General features: G+C 47.1%; 1 protein-coding gene across 2 annotated transcripts; it reads right to left on the bottom strand.

Annotated features, from left to right (window-relative positions):
* Positions 1-1,448: 1,448 nt before the first annotated feature.
* Positions 1,449-11,738, bottom strand: TMEM222 (transmembrane protein 222). 2 transcript variants are annotated; one of them, XM_016132138.2, is made up of 6 exons: positions 11,519-11,738; positions 6,597-6,681; positions 5,305-5,336; positions 3,885-3,981; positions 3,660-3,790; positions 1,449-2,482 (listed from the first exon to the last, which is right to left on the bottom strand). In XM_016132138.2, the coding sequence occupies exons 1-6, from the start codon at positions 11,710-11,712 to the stop codon at positions 2,395-2,397; spliced, it is 627 nt and encodes a 208-aa protein (XP_015987624.1). In that variant the 5' UTR covers positions 11,713-11,738; the 3' UTR covers positions 1,449-2,394. The 2 variants fall into 2 exon arrangements, with proteins under 2 accessions (XP_015987624.1, XP_015987623.2); XM_016132137.2 differs by lacking the exon at positions 11,519-11,738 and having other exon boundaries at positions 6,597-6,944.
* Between the last annotated feature and the right edge of the window lie 8,582 nt (positions 11,739-20,320).

Raw genomic sequence — 20,320 nt, 5'->3', positions numbered from 1 at the left:
GGCCTTGGATCAATGAAATCTCTGGAAGTCTCTCTTTTCCTTTATAGGACAGGGACAATAATAGCCATCTTGTAGGACTGTTGTCAGGGGTACTTCTCTCCTCTGCTTCACAGGGCCCCAGTCCTTCGGAAAAACAGCCCCTCCCCACTTTTCCCTCCTTGTGCTCCAGTGAGGACATCCCACAGGGTGGTTCCATGTGAACATGGTTCCATCTTCCTACCTGTGACTTGGGCAAATCAGTTTAATTCTCTGCTTATTTCTTCATTTGTAAAATGGGGATAGTACACCTACCTCATAGGGCTGTGGTGAGGATAAACGATATGATACTTTGTGATGAGGCCCAGCGCATAGTAAGCATTCAGTAACTGTTGGGTGATTGGGTGATTGTCATGGCACCCATTTATCTCCTGTCTCTGCAAAGCTAAATGAAAATTCTGCTAGGCAGAAGCAGGCCTTAAATCTTTTTTTGTATCCATTTTGCTGTGGTTGTCCTTTGTGCTGGAACTTTTCCCCCTCAACTCTCAGATGGACCCCAATATGTGAATCAGAGTTTTGAAAATGGGATTGCTCTGAAGTGGGGGAGGGGGTACCTCTGCCAAAAGGACCCCCTGGCTTGGAAACCACAGCAGGGTCTGAGATCAGCTGACACCTACCTGACCCAGGGCTGAGGACCAGCAGCTAGAGCTGTCCTCAAGGCCATCCTCGGGATGAGTACGAAGGGCCCTCAGGATTCAGCGGTCAAAGCCTTTTGCTAGTTCAACTGAGTGACACAATCTCTGGAAGACTCACTCTTTTCCTTTATGGAACAGGGACAATAACAGCCATCATTTCCAAGTTAGGAAAGACTGCATCAGGGACATGGATTTTAAGCTGAGCCTTGGGAAGAAAGGCCACAATTTTAATAGGAGGAAAGAAAAGGACCAGAAGCGGGGAGGTGCTGGAGAGCAAGGTGTGTGGAGTGAGCATGCCAAAGAGAAGTGGATGTGCCATGCATCAGGACAGTGACCCAATCACGGGATCGGCATGAAGAACTTGGCAATGTGACCAATGGATATGGTGGGGGCCAGGGGCTGGGACAATTTTTTGGGCTTATCCCAAACTATGTGCCCTAATTGAGGGGATAGGTCCAGGGCTCTGGTCCACTCCAGCCCCAACTCCCAATCCTACTCCCCAATTCCTTCCAGTAGGGAGTATGGGAGGGGTTTCGATATTCACTTGCTTCGAGGAAAAAGCTTTGGGATTGCGGATGACTAATGCACGGGAATTCCTAGAGCTTGGGTTCAGGGCAGGATGTACTTGAGGGATGCCGACATCCCTGTAAACTCCAGGCACTGGATAAGGACTCAACCAGATTCCTTGCCAGGGGCAGAGGTACCCAAGGACACCCGAGGTAATGCAAGCTGAAGGGATGAAGGGACCACTGAAGGAAGAAAACAAGGACAAGGCACTGATTGAAATTAAAACTATTTATTGTACTGCCCAGGAAGCCCTGCATAACGGAATCTATGGAGCGGGAGGGGGGCGGGCAGCACAGGCCCTTCCCACAAATTGAAGAGAAGGGGGAACTGTGTTAGGTAGGAGGAAATAGCTCCCCTTCAACTCCCTGATGGCGTTGGCTGCTCTGATGGCCCCCCTACATCTTGGACCCAAGGGGTACCATCACCAGCGTGAGGTGCCAAGGTTTGTTTACATTGCTCTGATCTAGAGGGAGTCACTCTGGACACATCAGGGTCACTCATTTCTCCAGCCTGGCTGGGGAAGCCTGGGCCCGAACTATAGGCCCAAGTGTTTGAAGGCCCTGGGAGAGTGGGAAGAGGGGGCTGCATGGGCTGGAGGACCCCAGGAGATGGGGCACGAACTACCCCTAGTGTAGCTTCTGGCAAACACTGGAAGGGGGTGTCTATCCAGCCCTCTGGGACCATTCCAGAAGTCAGTGGTGAAGGCCCCAGACCACCTTAGCCTATGGAGACTTCTTAGTGTACCCACCCACCCCAGGACCAGAGCCCTGGCAGAAGGACAGGCTCTAAATCCAGCTCTGGCTGCCGTGTCTGGTGGGTCCAAATGTCCTCCCCTCCCCACCAGGAACTGGGCTGAGGCGGAAGGAGCCCAGCACAGTGGCAGGAGCCACTCTACAGAGGGAAGCTAAGGCCTTTCCAACAGATGAACAAGGAGGGTGCCTCAAGCACTGAGGTCACAAGCCTGAAAGGGGGGTCAGGTAATTTCTGAGTGACCAGCGAGACACAACACACAAATATCCCTGCCCCATGCTCATCCTCAGCCCTATTCCATCCTACCCCTGGGTCAAAACCGGCAGGTCCATCTCTGCCTTTTGGGGTGAGGAGAAAGAATCTGCCTTCTCTGGAGCCTGGTAGGTCCAGGGCCATTGGCCAGCCATCACCGTAGGTTAAAGACCAGGCTGATGGTTAAGATGATGCCCAGGAGGAGAACGAAGGGCAGCCAGGTCTTCACGAAGGCCCCAACGCTGACAGAGAGGAGAGAGGGGAACATGGGTGGGAAGGGCCTGGTGAGCGCTTGTGCCACCCAGAGCCCCGTCCATCCAAACCCAGAAGAGGCTGCTGCCCCTGAAGAAGCTCCTGGAACCACTCCCTCACCCCCAAACTTGGTCAACCAAGGAGCTGGGCTGAGCCTGGCACCTACTCTGGAGGACTGCCAACCACGGTCCTGGCAGATGCTATTCCAGGCTCCTGGCCAGAGATGTGACACCTCTCTGGTGGGGACAGGAGACATGCCCCCCTTTCTAAGCCTTACAGGCTTCATTCACAATCACCCCTACCTCTGGGGAGCGGTCTCCAGCAAGAGGACCAGGAACTTGTCTGGGCATGGAAGCCAGGAGCACTGTCTGCCCACGTACCTCATAATGGGGCCCACTGGGAGGGGAGGAGTGAGTAAGAGTCAGCAGAGCTGTGGCTGGAGCCAGGGCTCTGGGTTCAGTCCTGGCTCTGCCCCAGTCTCTGTGTGGCCACAGTTTACAGTCTTCTCAGGGGACCTCTAGAAGCCTTTGCACCAAAAAAAGATCACCAAAAGTCTCCTTTTCTGAAGCTCTTAATGATGAGTGCAGCTAGAGCAAAGCTTAGAGAGGTGGCTGGGCTGCCCAAGTAGGCAGGTCACTGAACCTCTCTAAGATGCCTTACCTGTGAATCGGGACTAATGCCTTTGACTTCAGAGGTCATCAGGCTGTGGCTCCAAAGGTCCTTCTGGGCCACCACTGGGAGCCACCTCCCTAGTACCCTGCCTCAGACAAGGGATACTAGGAAGGGACCCTGTGGGGCAATCACCCACCCTCCTGTGAGAGTCTAGCTATTCACTTAATCTGAGCACAGTGATCTGGGCACTCAAGCCTCCCCATGGAGCCAGAATCATTATCATGAACATAATCAAGAATAGTTTCAGCTCAGAGAGGCCAAGGCAGTTACCTAAGATCTCACAATAAAAAGTGAAAGAATTGGGCTTGGGACCCAGGTGGAGCTGGACTTCAGCACAGCCACTTCCCTTTCCACTAGGAACTCAGCTAGTTGTTCTAGAACTTCCACACCTCCAATCAGCATCTGCCTTATCCCTGCTAGCTGAAGGACTCTGGAAATGACCCTGCCGGGATCCTTGGGGAGGGTGGCGGATGGGCAGGTGGACGGGCAGCTCACCTGACATACTTCCCATAGAGCAGGCAGAAGAAGCAGAGTGTCACCATGTTCCAGTTGGTGCTGTTGTTATAGCGCATCAGGTTCAGGGCCAATGCCACGTGCGAGTGGCAGTTGTCACAGCAGAGGTTGTGCTGGAGATGCAAGAAGGGTGTGGTCAGGGCGGGCTGTGGGGGAACCTACCAACCTGGTTCCCACCCTGGTTTCCTGCGGGTGCAGCTCACCTACCATGCGGTGCTTGTACTCCTCCGAGGCGTCGTGCACAGCGGTGTCCCATGCATTGGGTCTGCTAGCGTAGACCTGAGCAGGGTCCAACTTCCAGTACCTGAGAAGAGAGGATGGTTCTGGGCACTGGCTCAGCTCCACAAATGTTCCTTGATACCTGCTCTGTGTAGGGCCCTGAGCTGGGTGCTGAGGATGCAGGGGTGAGCCAGGTCCAGGGAAAGAGCCAGGCAGCAGATAACTGTGACACAGTGTGATACACTCAAGGTCATATGGATCCTGGGGAGAACAAGAACTCAACTGAGGAATGTGATACGCTCCCAGGGGTGACACTGAGTCCAGTCTTAATGAAAAGGGGTTAGCCAGGCACAGAATGGGGAGTGGGAATCCTAGGCAGAGAGAATAGCTTGAACAGAGGAAGACACACAAAACCGTGCAGCGTGTAGCTGGGAATTGCTGGAGGGAGGAACAGGGCGATAGGAAGTTGGAAGGTGAAGCTGGAGATGCAGGTGGGGCCATGCCATAGGGGACCAGAATGTCACCCTGAGGAGCCTATCCATCAGAAAGCATTCTCTTCGTTTTCCCACATGGGAGCCTAGGGTGGGAAGAAAAGCAGCTGGTGGAGCTAAAGCTCATAAACCTCAAGCTGGATGAGGCCCCAAAGGTTCTCAGGCCAAGGAGAGCCGGGAGGTCAGAGCGCCCTCTGGCCGCTGTGAGGCGCATGACTTGGTAGAGGAACCAAGAGCTGGGACCAGTGAGAAACCAACATGGCTTGAACTGGGGCTGCTGCCTAGAAACAAGTGCCCTTAAAACTATCTTTATAAAGCAGCCTGGAAGCAGACACCCAGCCCAGAGGCTGCAGGCCCACATTTCCACTTGCCTAAGGAAGCCAGCAGGCTGCCTATGCTGTGTGGGACATCAGCTCCTCTTTGGGCCCCATCCCTTCTGGGTACAGCCTCTGCCAATAGAGCAACTGATGCTATTCTGAGCATATAGATGACTGAGACATTGCCACCAGAACCACAGCTGAGCTGGGCCCCCCAAGACAGAATAAATGAAGTCCAAAAATCTCAGGCCAACCAGCAGTAGCTTTCAGAGGGCTTGAACTACTTTTATTCTCTCCAACCAGGACTTTACAGTAGAGTTCCGAACGATGCCTCCTCTACACCTTAACTACTGTGTTTACTCCTGGAGGGGCAGGAGAAAGCATCTAGGTTTTGGAGTGAGACAGACCTGGGTGCGAGTCCCAGTTCTGCCTCTTCCTGTGTGATCTTGACCAAGTCTCTTCCCTTTTTCCTCACCCTTCTAAAGGAGCTGAAAACACAACCTTACAGAACTAAGGCAAGGCCTAGATGGCCTGTGGATAAAAAATCCAGCCAGGAGGAACCTGGCTCTAAGTCCAGTCACATGGGTGTTCATCACTTACTTGGCAGGTTTCCCAAAGGCCATGTTGTCTTCCTGTTGAGGGACAAGAGCAGAGGTCAGTAGAGAAACCGCATCTAGCCCAGCAGACAAACCTAGGTTGGTGGTGGAAGTGCAGTGACTTAGGAAGAGGTGTGCCAGGTGGGCAGAAGGGCCCAAGCCCTGCTCTGGGCCTGGCTTGGTATCTGGAGTGTCAGTAGCAGCTTTTCTGTGGGAAGAAGGAGCATGGCAGGAGTGCACAGAGCACTGTACCCTGAGACCAAAGACTCAGGGTGCCAGACACCATTGTCCCTTGGTGTGGCTCCCAGTTAATTCTCTCATCTTGTCTGGGCCTCACTTTCTCCAAGTTCTCTGATCAATCTCTCATCTTTAATCATAGGGAGGCAGTTCCCTTGGTGGTATGAATGAGGACACCCTCTAACTTTCCTATTCGGCAGTGGTGCCCACACGGAGAGCCCTTCTCTGTATCTGGCGGACTGCATTCAGAGCAGGAAAGAGAAGGGGGATGGGGCTTGAGAGGCCTCCCATGAGAGAGGCATTTCAGCCAAGTCCTAGACCTGCCACATAAGATGTGTGGTACGGGAGTTATGCAGAGACAGGTTCTGGGTTCAGAATCTGCTGAGAGAGCTGGTCAAAGATGAAATATCATAAAAGTATATGCCAGTGAAAGTAATGGATGTGAAACACCTTTGTCATGTAAGACAATCATAACAACTATTAGCATAAACAGGTTGGTACAACCTCACCCCTTCATTCTAGCCTTTGATGAAGCTGCAACTTCGAAATAGGTAGGATGCTGCCTGTGCATCTGGAGCAAGCTCACTACACCCATCTTGGGTACATCTCCAGGAAAAGACCTAGGAACATAGCTGATTCAGTCTAGAAGGCCCACCCCTCTTCTCCATAGCCACATCCAGGGAACCACGTCAGTCTCCCATACGCCCCCACCTTGTGATTTCCACCTTCTGAAGGTCCAGAGATGTGGTTCCGGGTGGTCTGACTCTCCACTCTTGCCTCTAACCCCTACCCATGTCTCGGTACCCAAGGGGTGGGCAAAGGACTGGGTCAGTTACTTAAGAATCATTCTGGCCACACTCCCTTCCTGGCCTGTCCTGGAGGCAAGAGAAGGAGTAAAGGGGTCAAACACTGGTGAGGAGCGGAGGGCCAGGGTCAGGGTTATGTGCTACCTGTGCTCTCCTGGGTCTTGGGGAGACAGAAAGCTGCCTGTAGGCAGGACAGGCCAACCTTCTATTTGAGCCTTGGAACCCTCCAGAGGGGTGTGAACTAAGGACTCACCGAGACAAAGTAGGGGCCAGCGAAGTCCCGAATGACTCCTGTTGAAGTGCAGATGCCCATGTGGCCAATAATGGGGAAAAACCACCTGTGAGGAAAAAGGGACATGGAAGGAACAGGGCTTAGGGGGTCTTTCAGCTGGTTAGACAAACACTGGGGACACTCCATCCAGTGTGATAGAATGTGACCGTAATATTGTGTAATGAGTGCCATTAGGGGGGCCAGAGGGGCTGGGGAAGCACAGAAGAGGGAGAAATACAAGTGAAAAGCACAGTGGGAAACCATCCCACCCGCACAGAACAGCTATAGCTAAAAGGATGATAACACCAAGTGGGTGAGGATGAGGAGCGACCAAACCTCTCATTCACTGCTGGTGGGAGTATAAATCGTTTCTACCACTTTTGAAAACTGGCAATACACTCTACGCCTCCGCGATTCCACTTCAGCGTACACACACAACAGAAACGAACGCTCATGTCCACCAGAGCCCTGCACGAGCACGTTCGCAGCACCTTATGTAACACAGCCAAAAAGAACATTTGTCAAAACTCACTGAACTGCACACTTACAGCACATGCAATTTATTACATGTAAATCATATCGCAATGATTTAAAAAATAGCTGGAAATAATCCAAATGTCCAACAATAGTAAAATGAGTAAGTAAACTGAGCCATATAACGAAAGAGTAGGTAACAATAAAAAAACAAAAACAAACTTCTGCTACACACAACACAGATTCCCACAGATATAAGTGAAAAAAAAAACCTTACACAAAGGTACATGCATATTATTGTTTTTACAATGTTCAAGAAGAGACAAAAGTAATTTACGGTGCTAGAAGGCAAAAGAGGGGTGTGATCTCCATGGCAGAATGACTGGCACAAGGGAGCCCTTTGGGTACTAGACATGTTCTCTATCTTGAGCTGGGTGACATAAGTGTATACATATGCAAAAATTCACCAGGCCGTCTACTTAAGATTTATATACTTTATGATACATGTTAGATCTTAATAAAAAGTTTTTTTAAAAATAAAAAAGGTGTGGGAGGCATTTAAATAAATCTGTGGGCGAGGTTTGGGGAGTTAGAGGAGAGTTCGGGGAAGGCTTCCCTAAGGAATTGATGAAGAAATAGTATGTGCAAAGGTAGAGATCAGGGCAAAAACATGGTGTATTCCAGGAACTAAGTGCTCAAAAGTCATGGGCATTTTTAAGAAACCAAATTTCAAATGGATCCCAATACACAAAACACATAGGAACCCCAGATCTGTCTGTAGTCTGAAAACCATGGCTCTGAGGGCTTAGGTGCTGGAGACTGATCCAGTTTAAAAGGACTCACAGGGTCAGTGGCCAAGTGCTGGTCTCAAGGCTACACGCTGCTAGGGAGGTGGAGGCAAAACAGAAAGATGTAACTGAAGGAAGCAATTATGTGGGGCTGGGGCAGTCAGCAAACATTTCACAGAGAAGGTGACTTTTAACCTTGACTTGTGAAAAAACAGGATTACAACAGGCAGAAAGCAAAACTCTAAAGCAGCAAAGTGCTGCATGTGTCTGGAGAATGGAAGGCGGACAGGAGTGGAGGGAAAAAGGGTGGTCAGTTCAGAGGCTATTCTGGGATACTGACAAGAGATGATGGTGGTCCTGATTAGAGAATCAGTGGTAGGGTGGTGAGAAGCAGCTGATTCGAAAGGTCTATAAAAGAAAGATTGGCCAGTTTTATGACTCTCTAGGACAAGCCTTCCAGGTCTGCAGCCTGAGTACCTGAGAGGATGGTGGGACCAGAGTGGTCTTTTGAGAACATAATTCAGATTCCATCATTTCCTTTGCTTAATACCCACTAATGGCTTCCTATTACACTTATATACTTCAAACTCCTTCCAATAGTTTGGCCCTGCTTATCCCTTAAAGTCACCTCATGCTTCTCTCTGGCTATACTGCTTGCTTCTGGTTCCTCAAATATACCAAATCCTCCCACCTCAATGCTCATTTTGCATTTGCCTCTGCCTGGAACACTCTTTCCCCAGAACTTTGCAGTGCTGGCTGTTTCTCATCCTTTAGGGCTCAGCTCTACTGTAACTTCAGAGGTCTTCTTTGACCATGCCTTCTAGAGTAGCCACACATAACCCTTGGTACCTCAGATCCCATTCCTCTGCTTTAATTTCTTCATAGTATCTACTGCTTTCTGAAATTATCTTGTTTACTTACATAGTTACTGTCTTTCTTTCCCAACTAGTATATAAACTCTGAGAGTAGGATTTTCTCTTATTTATTAGAGTAGCCCCAAGGGCAGTGCTTGGCACACAGCTGGAGCTAAGTATTCACTGAATAAATTATGAATGAATGAATGCTCAGCATTTAAGAGTAGAGTCAGGCTCTGAATTTAGACCTGGGTTGAGTCCTGATTTTGTTTTGGGCAAGTTACTCATCCCTGTCTCTGTCAGTAAGAGGTGGATAGTAATTATCTTAATAGGGGGCTACTGTGAGGATTAAATAGGATACCCTAAGTGTTTAGAACACTTTCTTGAACTTGGTAGTTGCTGAATACTGTTTTCATAAAGTGTTCAATAAATACTTGCTATCTGATTGGTGGACTGGCATAGATTAAGTTGCTGAAGATCCATAGTGGCCACAGGATGGACAATAAGAGTCACGGAAAAGTAGCTTCTCTGGCTTCTCAGATCCCAACTTCAGGACAAAGGTCTGGGTTTGACCAGTGCTCCACATTCCACAGCTGTGCTGGCAGCAGCTGATGGAAATCAGGAGTAAAGGCTGGAGACAACATCAGAACCCTGTGTCCACGGAAGTCCTAGAGAAGAAACTGTCAAAGTATTTGTCAGTCTAGAAGCTTTGTGAAGGCAAGCTCCAAAGCTGCTTTGTGAATTCCTGTCTATGCAGACTTACTACATAATAGGTCCTCAATAACTATTTATTAAATGAATGAGTTACTGACCATGAAGCTTCTATCTGGAATGTAGAATATCTCAGTGGAAAAAGCCCCATGCTAGATTCTAAGCCTTTATTTCCTCATCTATAAAATGGGGATGATGGTATCTATTTTCATTAGGTTGATGTAAGGAATATAAAACGTGTAGCTCAGAACACAGTAAGAATCCAATCTTAGCTGTTTTTTGTTAGTAGCTATTATCTGGCTTTTCATGCAAAATTATCAACATCTCTGAGGGAATGGACAGATAATTTGGATTCAGTTGCCTCCCCTCTCACCTTCCCTCCAAAGACAGATGACACATCTATTTCTCCTTCTGCACTCTAGATCGGCAATCATCACAATGCACTATGATGTCTCTCTCTCCCTCCTGCTGGAGGGTGAGGCCTTTGACAGGAACACGAGCCCTCTGACAGAGCACTACACTTATTTATCTTTGTCTAATGAACACCTACACAGTTCTGAATAGAAATGGAGTGGGAACTGCTTCTGGCCCAGATGAGTGGGGATTATGGTGTCTCCACCTCATGTTGCTACCAGCTCTCTAGAGAAAAGAGGACTCCACAAATGTGTTTTTGAGAAAAGAGACAAACTAAAGAGACCTTAGGATAACAAGATGAGTTCTAGCAAGACCAATACATTCCCTGACTATTCTCCAATCCCCAGTTATTCATTATTCCACTTATATTTTACTTCCTTTATAGCATTAATCACTACCAGAAGTTCTTATGAGTTTACTTGTTTACTATCGCTTTCAATTATGATTTAAACTCTATGACAACAAGAATTATATTTGCTTTATTCGCCACTATATCTTCTTATCCTAGAACTATTCTAGACACACAAGAGTTCCTTAACAAATGTGTTAAAAGAACATCGAATGAATTAATGAACACATTTTCTTAAAATATTTATTTTTAAGGTCCTCAGACTTGGATGTTCTTAAACAAATGCAGAAGCATTTGAAAACACGAAGCAATTTAAAGTATTTTTTACATAAGACAAAAATTTAGTTCATTTTAGGACTGGCAATCTATAAGGCCAAAAGTGATTCCTTCTTTACACCAGCTGGTTCTTTTTGATAGTGAAAACAAATCTATCCATCAGGTGAGAGGGGATAGGCTGTAGTCAAAAAAGAGCAAGTTATGGAGCTAGAAGGCTGAGTTTGGCATGACTTTGCTTATTGACCTGTAAATCTCATCAAAACATCTAATGATACAAAAAACTCAGCTTCATCATCTGAGAAGATAACTCCTACCTTGGAAAATGGCTGTGAAATTCAGAAAAATGGGTGTGAAAGAGCTTGGCTACTGTCCAGTACTATGAGCGGGTTACTGTCAGCTGTTGAGGGCAAACCAGATGCCCTCGCCTAGAAGCTCCTTGTTAAAAAGTGGCAGGGCTACCTGAGAACCTGCTTTCTTTCTTGACAAAGGCTAATGCATAGAAAGAACCTTGGTCTGGGAAGCAAACACCTTGGGTCTAAAACATGCTCTGCTACTGAGATGGTGTGTCATCTCCAGTCTCATCTGTGGGACAAAGGGTTGGACCCGCAGATGTTCAGGGGCCCTTCCAATGTTGACATCCCAGGAGCCGGTGTGGTCCCAACCAAACACCTCCAGACTCAGCAGGATGTCCTGCGTATTGGAAGTCATCGGCAAGCATTTGCTCAATGGAATCAGCCAGTTAATGAATGAATGATGTTTCCTAAAACCGGGATAGGGGCCCCTCTTAGGTTACGAGCTTCCCGGCCACAGAACCCTTCCTGCCTGTCTATAATTGTCTTTCTCCCTGACTAGACTAGCGCAATGAGGTCGGGGGAGGATGTCCCACCGTCAGCAGAAACTAGCACCGCGTGGGTGGTAGGATTCTGGTGACTGCGCGAGGCCTGCGGGCCAGACCCAGGGAAGGGCTTGCAGCGTGTAGGGGGCCGAAGGCTGGCCCGGGGCTCTCCTCGTTCCCGGGTGACGCCGAAGAAGACTCACGTGAGCACCGGGATGGGCGTCCACACAACGCAGTAGGGGAAGCGGCTCCGCTCCACGTCCATGGCGACGCCGCCGGAGCTGTTAAATTGCTTCTTGTCCGTCTCGGCCGCCGTCGGCGCCTCCACTTCCGACATTCCGGGCGGGGGTGGCAACGGCGGCAACAGGAGCGGCGAACTCCCTTCCGCTTCCGCCATGCTGCGCGCGCCCCGCTCCGGCGGCCCCTGCTTCGGCCCCGCCCACCCCGTGGCGTCACTTCCCGGAGGTGGGGTCCGCCTGGTTTGGCCTTCCCCCCAGGAATTGGAGCTGCGGCCCTTTGGGCCCGGCCTGCCTGGTCCCCCGCCCTCGGCCCCCGCCAGCCTCGCGGGTTTGCGCCCACACTGCACGGCTGCGGAAAGGATACCCTCAGGCAGCGCGCAGTCTAGCTGGAGAGGCCAAGACCTCAAAAATTCAGTACGCTGAGGGCTTCTAAAAAGGTGTGGTACAGTCGCTATTTACTGAGCACTTCTTAGGTGCCAAGCACTTGACGTATTGTTTTTAATACCCATATATTTGATAAACAAACGAATTTAGGCATTTTCCCTAATGAGCAATTGAGGTTCAGGGGGCGAGGTGACTGACTATGGCTCAAATCCAAGGCTGTCTCCTTTGTCCTTTTCATTCTGTGATCTCTCACGAGATCTTGGTAGCATAAAGGAAGGGCAGACTAAAATATGGTGTATGGTGTGCGTGTAGAAGTAGAGATCTGCCTGAAGATATTTTGAGCTGAGTCTTGATGTTTTCCAGGTGGCATGGGAGTGAGGGTGGGAGTGGAGGGACGTGTGCAGCCTTGCAGAGAAAGGCCTTGCAGAGCAGTGTACAGGGGTGTGACGATCACCTTGGCTGGGGTAAACTAGGAGCCTTAGATGTTATCTGATCCCGTCATTGTACAAATGGGAAAATTGAAGCTTGGGGAAGTACTTGTCTGAGATCACACAACCATATGAAAAAGTCAGTCTCAAATCTTGGATTCTTTGGGCTTTTTAAAGGATGCCAAGATAGACAAAGAAAATAGAATCTGCTGGGGTGGAAAAGGGAAATGGGAGGACAAGGAAGGCAGCAGCTAAAAATCAGGCCAGAGGGAGATATGGACAAATCCACTCAGGAAGGTGGGAACTAAGTCTTTGTGGGAAAGTCTTTCTTGCATTGAGTTACCCTCCCTCAACACTCATCTACAGAAAGGCTGCTGTCCTTTTTTTAAGCACCTAATATTTCAATGCATGTAGGGGGTGATGTCTCTCTTATAGAATTGTAAGGTCCTTGATTTCAGTAGGTATCAGTTTCTAGTCCAGAGCAGATGCCCACTAGATGTGTATTGAATTACTGAATGGATGTTTTATAAAGGCCTCATGATCACAGCTGAAAATGATCCTCACCCACTTTTGAGTGGGTTTGTGTTTCTCCTGGACCCATGAGTAGCGTGTGATCCTTGAAGGGCAGCAACCAGCATCTAGCACAGGGTTTGGAATAGATTAGGTGTGCAGTACATGTTTGTTGAATAAATAAATCACAATACTTCTCTATTCTATCACTACAGCTATCTAATTTCTTCAGAATCACAGTCTCTGAGGAAGGTTTTTGCCTTAGACATTTCTCTGTCATCACTGTCAACCCATAATTCTAGCACAGGGCTCTCGGGTACCCTTTAAACACTTATTGTATGTATGAACAACCTACCACAAATTTGGTACTACTAACACAAGTACCACATTTAATCTGACAACCTTCAGTGGCTTTCCATTGCACTTCAGATAAAACACAAAGATCTCACCATGGTTTACAAGGCCCTGCGTCTGGACCATACCCTTTTCTTATTTGTTCACTATACTATAGCCACTCTGGCCTTTTTAAGTTCCTCTCATGTGCCATGCTCTTTCATACCCCAGCAACTTGGCATGCACTGTTCTCCTCTGACTGAATTCCTGCCTCCTCATCCCCCTCACTCCCCGCCCCACCTCCAAAACTTAAACAGGCTAGCTTCCATTCATCCTTCAAGTCTCAGAATAAATGTAGCTTTCTCAGAGAGCCCTTCCCTGGCCTCCTAATCTAAATTAGAAAGCCCTGAATCTTCCTTGGAACACCCTGTTCTTTTCTTTCATTGCATATTTGTAGCTTTGTATTGTTGGACTCTCCCACTAGGCTAGAAGCTCCTTGAGGGCAGTGATTGTCTTGTTTACTTCTGTAAACCCAGTGCCTAGCAGTGTCTAGCACGCAACATTTGCTTAATTGAATGAATGGTAAATACTTACAAGAGTAGCTGGCTATAGTCTAAGGGCAGGAACCTGCTACCTCTTGGTGCCCCAAGCTTTTTCAAGGGGCCCATGGAGATTGGTGAGCACAGTGCTCAGGAGTAGGGTGTGACCAGAGAGCCCTAGCTCCCTTCCCTATGGCCTGCACCATCCTACCCTTGGCCTAGGCAGGTACAGAAGCAGGCGCATGAGAAGGGCCAGGTACCTGGAGGGAGAAGCCAGCTCCTCCCTGACTCCTCTGGGTCCTCTCAAGTTTGTTCCCCACCACAGCCCATCCACAGGGCCCCCTCTCTCTCTCTCTCACACACACACACACACGTCACCTTGGTTCCTTCAATGTAAAAACCTCCCTGGCCTGTGCCCTTGCCTCTTCGGCCGCTGCCACCCCTATCACCCACAGACAGATGGGAAATCTCATCAGAGATGAACATTTCCTTCCAGGCTCAGGATCACAGCGGGGTCCTGGAAGAAGTCCTCTAACAGAGAGCTCAGGATAGGATTGATAGTGCTCATAGTGACTCCTCCCTCCAACACATACACCGACCTAAAATAGGAATGGCCATCTGGATCCACTTACAGGGCTGGCTGGGGGAGGGAAGAAGGGCAGAGCTGGAACTGTCAAGCTGGGAAAGCTTTGAGGGTAAGATGTTATTTGTTTGAAGGGTGAACTCGGGGCACATACTCTTTTGGTGAGAGTCAGGGCACCCCCTCAGTTGGCCCCATGTATGATTCCCTGGGACTCACCACCTCCCTCAGGCCATCTCACTCATCTTGGCATTCAAGGCCCCCATGGTCTGGCTCCAAACCCCAACTTTCTTTTCCAGCCTCGTCTCTCACTGTCTCCCTTGGGACTTGCTTGGAGTTAACCTCATGGGGCTGCCTGTCCTTCAGAGAATGGAGCCCTGCACTATATACCTCACGTCTTTGCTCACACTGTTCCTTCAGCAGCATGCCCTTCCCCTACTCTCCTACATCACTTTCAAGGTTTCTGGCAAATGCTCCCTCTTTGCTCCCAGAGCACGGAGGCTGTTTCTATCTATTGAATATTCATGTGTGCTTGCATTAGCATTAGCTGTTTACATGTCTGTCTCTCCCAAGAGACGGTGAACTCCCTGAGAAGGGGACTCACTGGATCTATTGGTCCCTGTATTCAGCACAACACCCGGCAGACAGGAAGTGCTTAGGGAATGTCACTGGAGCTATTCGTTGACCATAGATGGTCTCCTTTAAGGCTCTGGGGAAGAATCACCTCAATCAATAACCCAGGGAAGCAGGGCTGAGCCAGGGCAATCACAGCTGCAGGTTGGAAAGGCTGCTGGGCGTGACGCAGTGTGTGTGGTGTGGGAGGGCAGTGTCCTCTGTTCTGCAGCCTTTCTGCTTCTGTTCATTACCTCCTCTGGCTCCTGGAGACTGGGATTCTCCCCACGAAGCCCTACACTGTCTTCTGGCATGGCTCCAAACCTTTCCTTGGTGAGGAGGGGACCATTTGAGAACAGACCCTCTGAACCTTTAGGCATCAGAGTTTATAAAATGAGTTCTTGTTCCAATCCATTTTATAGATGGGCAAACTTACCCAAGATTATAGAAAGCACGGCTAGGACCAGAATCTAAGGCTCTTACTCCCAGGTCAGCAGTAAAGAGGCATGGTTAAATATGTGAACTCACAAGTCAGCCAGCAAGCCATGTCTGAACCTGTCAGTGGTCGTCATACGTTAGGAAAGTAACTGAACCTTTCAGGGAATCATTTTCATCTCTAAAATGGGAAATGATAATTCATATCTTATAGGGTTCTTGTAAGGTTTGATAGGCTACACCTGAACAGTTCCTGGCCCAAAATAAACACTGTTAGCTATTATTGCAGTTAAAACCACACATCACCATTGTAGGACTCTTAACCACTTAAAAGGCACTTTGATGTGCATCATCTCACTATGATTTGGAGCCTCGTTGCAATGCGGCAAAGTAACTAGAGCAGACATAACGCCCATTTTACCAACGAGGAAAGAGCCCAGAGAGGTTCAGAAACTTTCCTGAGGTCTAAGCATACAGAGTTGGGTTCTGAACCTCGACCGTGGGCTGCCTCTCTGGTGACCTCTTTTAGGGCCATTAAAGAATGATGAGGCCAGCCTGAGATTCTTTAAATCACCATAAAATAGATGCAAACTATGGCCTCATTAGGACCGAGACCTATTTTTATATAAAAAAGAAATAGCTCGGGAGCAGAAGAACAAGGCCAAACAGTAGAGTGCCGCGTGCTTGCCATCGTATCCATCAGAATGCCTTCCTCCTGCCCACCTCCCCTGCCAGACAGAGCCTGGCACAAGGCAGGACACTCAATGGCAGAACGTATGGGGGAGGACTAACAGTTCCCAGTGAAACCCAATGTGCAGAGACCACGTACGACCCCCTTATTTGCTATTCTACATCTTCCAGATACAGTGGGGGCTCCAGGAGGGCAGGGTCTGTTGTATTCATTTTCATTAAGCCAGTGCCAGGCACATAGCAGGAGCTCAAAAAGTATCATAACAGAAAATAATTTTTAAAGAACTAGACTGGGAATCAGATTAGGGATCCTGTCCTGGTTTTGCTTCAAATTCACTAGAGTCCTCAGGCAGCTCATCCCTTTTTCCTGGCCCTCTTTTGGAACTTATCCCTATTTGTATAATATGGAGAGGACAGGACTAGATCAGTGGTTATCAGCTCTGGTGGTAATTAGAATGAATCTTGGATGCTTAAAATAATGGGTAGACGGCCCCACCTCGGACCATTAAAAACAGAATCTCTGGGAGGGAGGCATCGGTAATTCTGACATATAGCCAGGGCTGAGAACCTGAACTAGATGATCTCTCATTGCCTTTTAAGTTCTGCAACCACATTTCTGCTCCTAAGCACAAAGACTGTTGGCAGCAGTCATACCTGCCCGCCACAAACACAGGGGTCCCAATTCTAATGTCTGTTTTGCTGTACATTCACTGTGTGGGCTTATCTAAGCCTCAGGCTCTCTTTATCAGCAGGGCTGGTGAGAGCTTTGGATGAGTCACACGCGGAAGCACATTAAAAATGGAGCACCACAGGTCTCTTCACTGTCTCTGTAGCTTTACCTTTTCCAGAATGTCATATAGTTGGAATCATACAGTGTGGCTTTCAGACTGGCTTCTTTCGCTAAGCAAACTGCATTTTAAGTTTTCTCCATGTCTCCGTGGCTTGAGAGCTCATTTATTTTTATCACTGAATAATATTCCATTGCATGGCCGTACCATAGTTTATCTGTTTACCTTTTGAAGGACCTCTTGGCTGCTTCTAGATTTTGGAGATTATGGATAAAGCTGCTGTAAACATTCATGCAGATTTTTGCATGGAGCTAAATTTTCAACTCATCTGGGTAAATACTAAGGACAGCGATTGTTGGATCCAACGGTAAGACTACATTTCACTTTGTTAGAAACTGCCAAACTGTCTTCTAACGCGGCTGTACCATTTTGCATTCCCACCAGCAGTGAATGAGAGCTCCTGTCGCTCCACATCCTTGCCAGCATTTGGTGCTGTCAGTATTCTGGATTCTAGCCATCCTAATAGGTGTATAGTGGTATTTCATTGTTGATTTAATTTCAATTCCCTGACAAAATACTGAACGTCTTCTCATGTTTATTAGTCACCTGTATATCCTCTTTGGTGAGATGTTCATTCAGACCTTCTGCCCATTTTTCAATTGGGTTGTTTTCATATTGTTGAGTTCTTTGTATATTTTGGATACAAGTCCTTTATCTGATATATTTTGTAAATATTTCTCTCAGTCCTTTTCATTAGCAGTGAATTCCTAGAGCAGAAGTTTGTTTTCTAGATGATGTGCTCTTTATTTTTGAAACACAGAGAAGTTTTCAATGAAGTCCAGGTTATTTTTTTTCTTTCATGGATTGTGCTTTTGATTTTGTATCTAAAAACTAATTGCCAAACCCAAGGTCACCTAGATTTTCTCCTTTTTATCTTCCAGAAGTATTGTCTTTTCGAGTTTTACATTTAGGTCCATGATCCATTTTGAGTTAATTTTTGTGAATGGTGTATTCAGTATTTGGATCCATTTTTTTTTTTAACATGTGGATGTCTAGTTATTCCAACACCACCTGTTGAAAAGATTATCCTTTTTACATTGAGTCGACTTTGCTCCTTTGTCAAAGATCAGTTAACTATATCTACTTCTGGGTTCTCTATTCATTTCATTGATCTATTTGTCTATTCCCTTACCAAGACCACACTGTCTTGATTATTGTAGCTTTATGATGTCTTGAAGTTGGGTAATATTAGTCCTCCAACTTTGTTCTTCGTGTTGGCTCTTCTGAGTCTTTTGCCTCTATGTATAAACTTAAAAATCAGCTTGTCAGTATTCACAACATAACTTGCTGGGATTTTGATTGGGATGTCACTGAAGCTATAGATCAAGTTGAGAAGAAATGACATCTTAATAATGAGTCTTCCTATCCATGAGCATGGAATAGCTCTTCATTTATTTTGATTTTCTGTAATTTCTTCCACCAGGGCCTTGTAGCTTTCCTCAGATAGATCTTGTGCATATTTCATCAGATTTAATGGTAAGTACTTTTTTCTGGTGAGGGCCGAATAGGTGGAACATGGGATTTTTAGGGCAGTGAACTATTATTCTGTGCGATACTGTAATGGTGGATAGGTGACATTATGCCTCTGTTAAAACCCATAGAACTGTATAATACAAAGAGTTATAGCTAATGTAAATTATGGACTTTAGTTAATAATAATGTATCAGTTTGTTTCATTAGTTGTAACATGTACCATACTAAAGCAAGATAATAGGGGAAACTGAGCCAGGGCGAGAGGAAGTATCTGGGACTCTTCGTACTATCTGCTCAATTTTCTGTAAGCCTAAAACTACTCTAAAAGATAAAGTCTATTAATTTAAAAAAACAAAAAGGGAGTCCCAACTCCAAATGAAAGGGAGCCCCTGGTGAAGTCTTCCAGTGGCTCCTCCTTGCTGACAGAATCAATCTCGCCAGGTACAGGGGGTCCTCCCCACTTGGAGTGCTTCAGTCCAGGGGCCTCCGCACCCTCTGTAGTGCAGCTGAGCAGAATCGCTCAGGCTCTGTGAGGGGATCTGGGACTTTGCACTATCTCTTGGCCTGGAACATCGTCCCTCCCTCGCCGCGTCTGCAAATATTTTGAAAAAGCTTTTGCAGACTTCGGTTTGGGAGCACAGAGGAAGGACAGCAGCCCACAGCACCGGCATCGAACACCGTGTATCGAGCTGCTGGCGGGACCTCCTTGTCTGTCTCCTGCACTAAACTGAGCATATACTGCTTGCCCCAGCCTGGTTCTTTCCAAATGTACAAACAGGAGAATCAAAAAATATCGGTAGTGATAGTAGGAAAAAATTAATAAAAGTTTACAATAAAGTATGTAAAAATGGAAAAAATATATATCAGTACTGAACCACAGTTCCAAAACTGTACATCAGGGCACCCTAGGGTGCCACAGCAAATCCACAGGGGGCACAGTAGGATATTTTAAATTTGAGATATTCAACATCTGTTGGCTACTGAACTCCTCACAGTTTTACCATTAGGTTGCGCTACATTCCTTTGATTGCGTCACCTTCGAGAAAGGTTTTTAGTGGTTCTTATGATAAAAAAGCAAATGAAAGTCAATGTGGAACAGGGAATGAGGGTGTTTGGTTTCCAATCTGATTAGAAAGTCTGACAGGTTTTTCAGGGCCCAACAAGCACACAGATCCCATTAGTTACTGTAGTTATTTAAGAAATAAATAAAAATATTGTTTCTTCTAATTTATTTGTATTATTTTTTTGAATGATGACTGACTTGGTAGGACATAAATTCTTATTAAATGATTTGGGTTTAACTACTTAATAAATTGAACTATATGAGGTATTTCTTTTGGCGTAGGGACTCTATGAAAAAATTACTGACGGTGGGGTGAGTGCTGTGAGCTGAGAAAGTTTGGGAACCTTTGGTCTAAGAAATCCTCTAATCTAGGACACATCAAAAAACTACAGGTTGTGAAATCAATTTAGTGGGTTATAACCAGCATTGTTTTTCTTCTTAATAAAATAGAATGGTAAATAGAATACATTGCATGTAGCAAGGGTATTATTGTATAAAACTTATGTTCATTATATACATACAAATAAGCATAGGTATCTTGGGTCACAATTTAAAATGTCTATGTCTTATTTGGGTTCTGTTTTGAAACCCTGAAAAACTACTAAGACCCCCAACCTCCTTATTTTACAGATGAGAAAACAGCCCAGAGGGTGAAAGCTGATTCTTGCACGTCCAGCCACCAGGGCCGGGCTCTGGACTCAGCCAGGCTGGGCTGGGTGGACGCTGCTCACAGGGACCCTTCTAAGGCAGGCCTTACTCTGCCTGGTAGAGATGTGGTTACTCAAAGACACAGCTACAGAGGTCAGGGATCAGGTACCCTCGCTTTGGTCCCAAGACCCTTTAGCACCCCACAAACGCCACCAGCCACACC

The sequence above is a fragment of the Rousettus aegyptiacus genome, unplaced genomic scaffold (genome assembly GCF_014176215.1).
Source record: "Rousettus aegyptiacus isolate mRouAeg1 unplaced genomic scaffold, mRouAeg1.p scaffold_m13_p_1, whole genome shotgun sequence".
In the NCBI taxonomy this organism is placed as follows: Eukaryota; Metazoa; Chordata; class Mammalia; order Chiroptera; family Pteropodidae; genus Rousettus; species Rousettus aegyptiacus.
Note: the sequence above shows the minus strand (reverse complement) of the source record. Positions and strands in the feature narration are given on the sequence as shown.

Coding starts and splice junctions, on each gene's coding strand:
- TMEM222 (XM_016132137.2), bottom strand. CDS start 6,878: ATGGTTTCCCACTGTGCTTTTCACTTGTATTTCTCCCTCTTCTGTGCT. Junction 3,982..5,304: donor GCCTTTGGGAAACCTGCCAA/GTAAGTGATGAA, acceptor CTCTCTTCTCAG/GTACTGGAAGTTGGACCCTG. Junction 3,791..3,884: donor AGGAGTACAAGCACCGCATG/GTAGGTGAGCTG, acceptor TTGCATCTCCAG/CACAACCTCTGCTGTGACAA.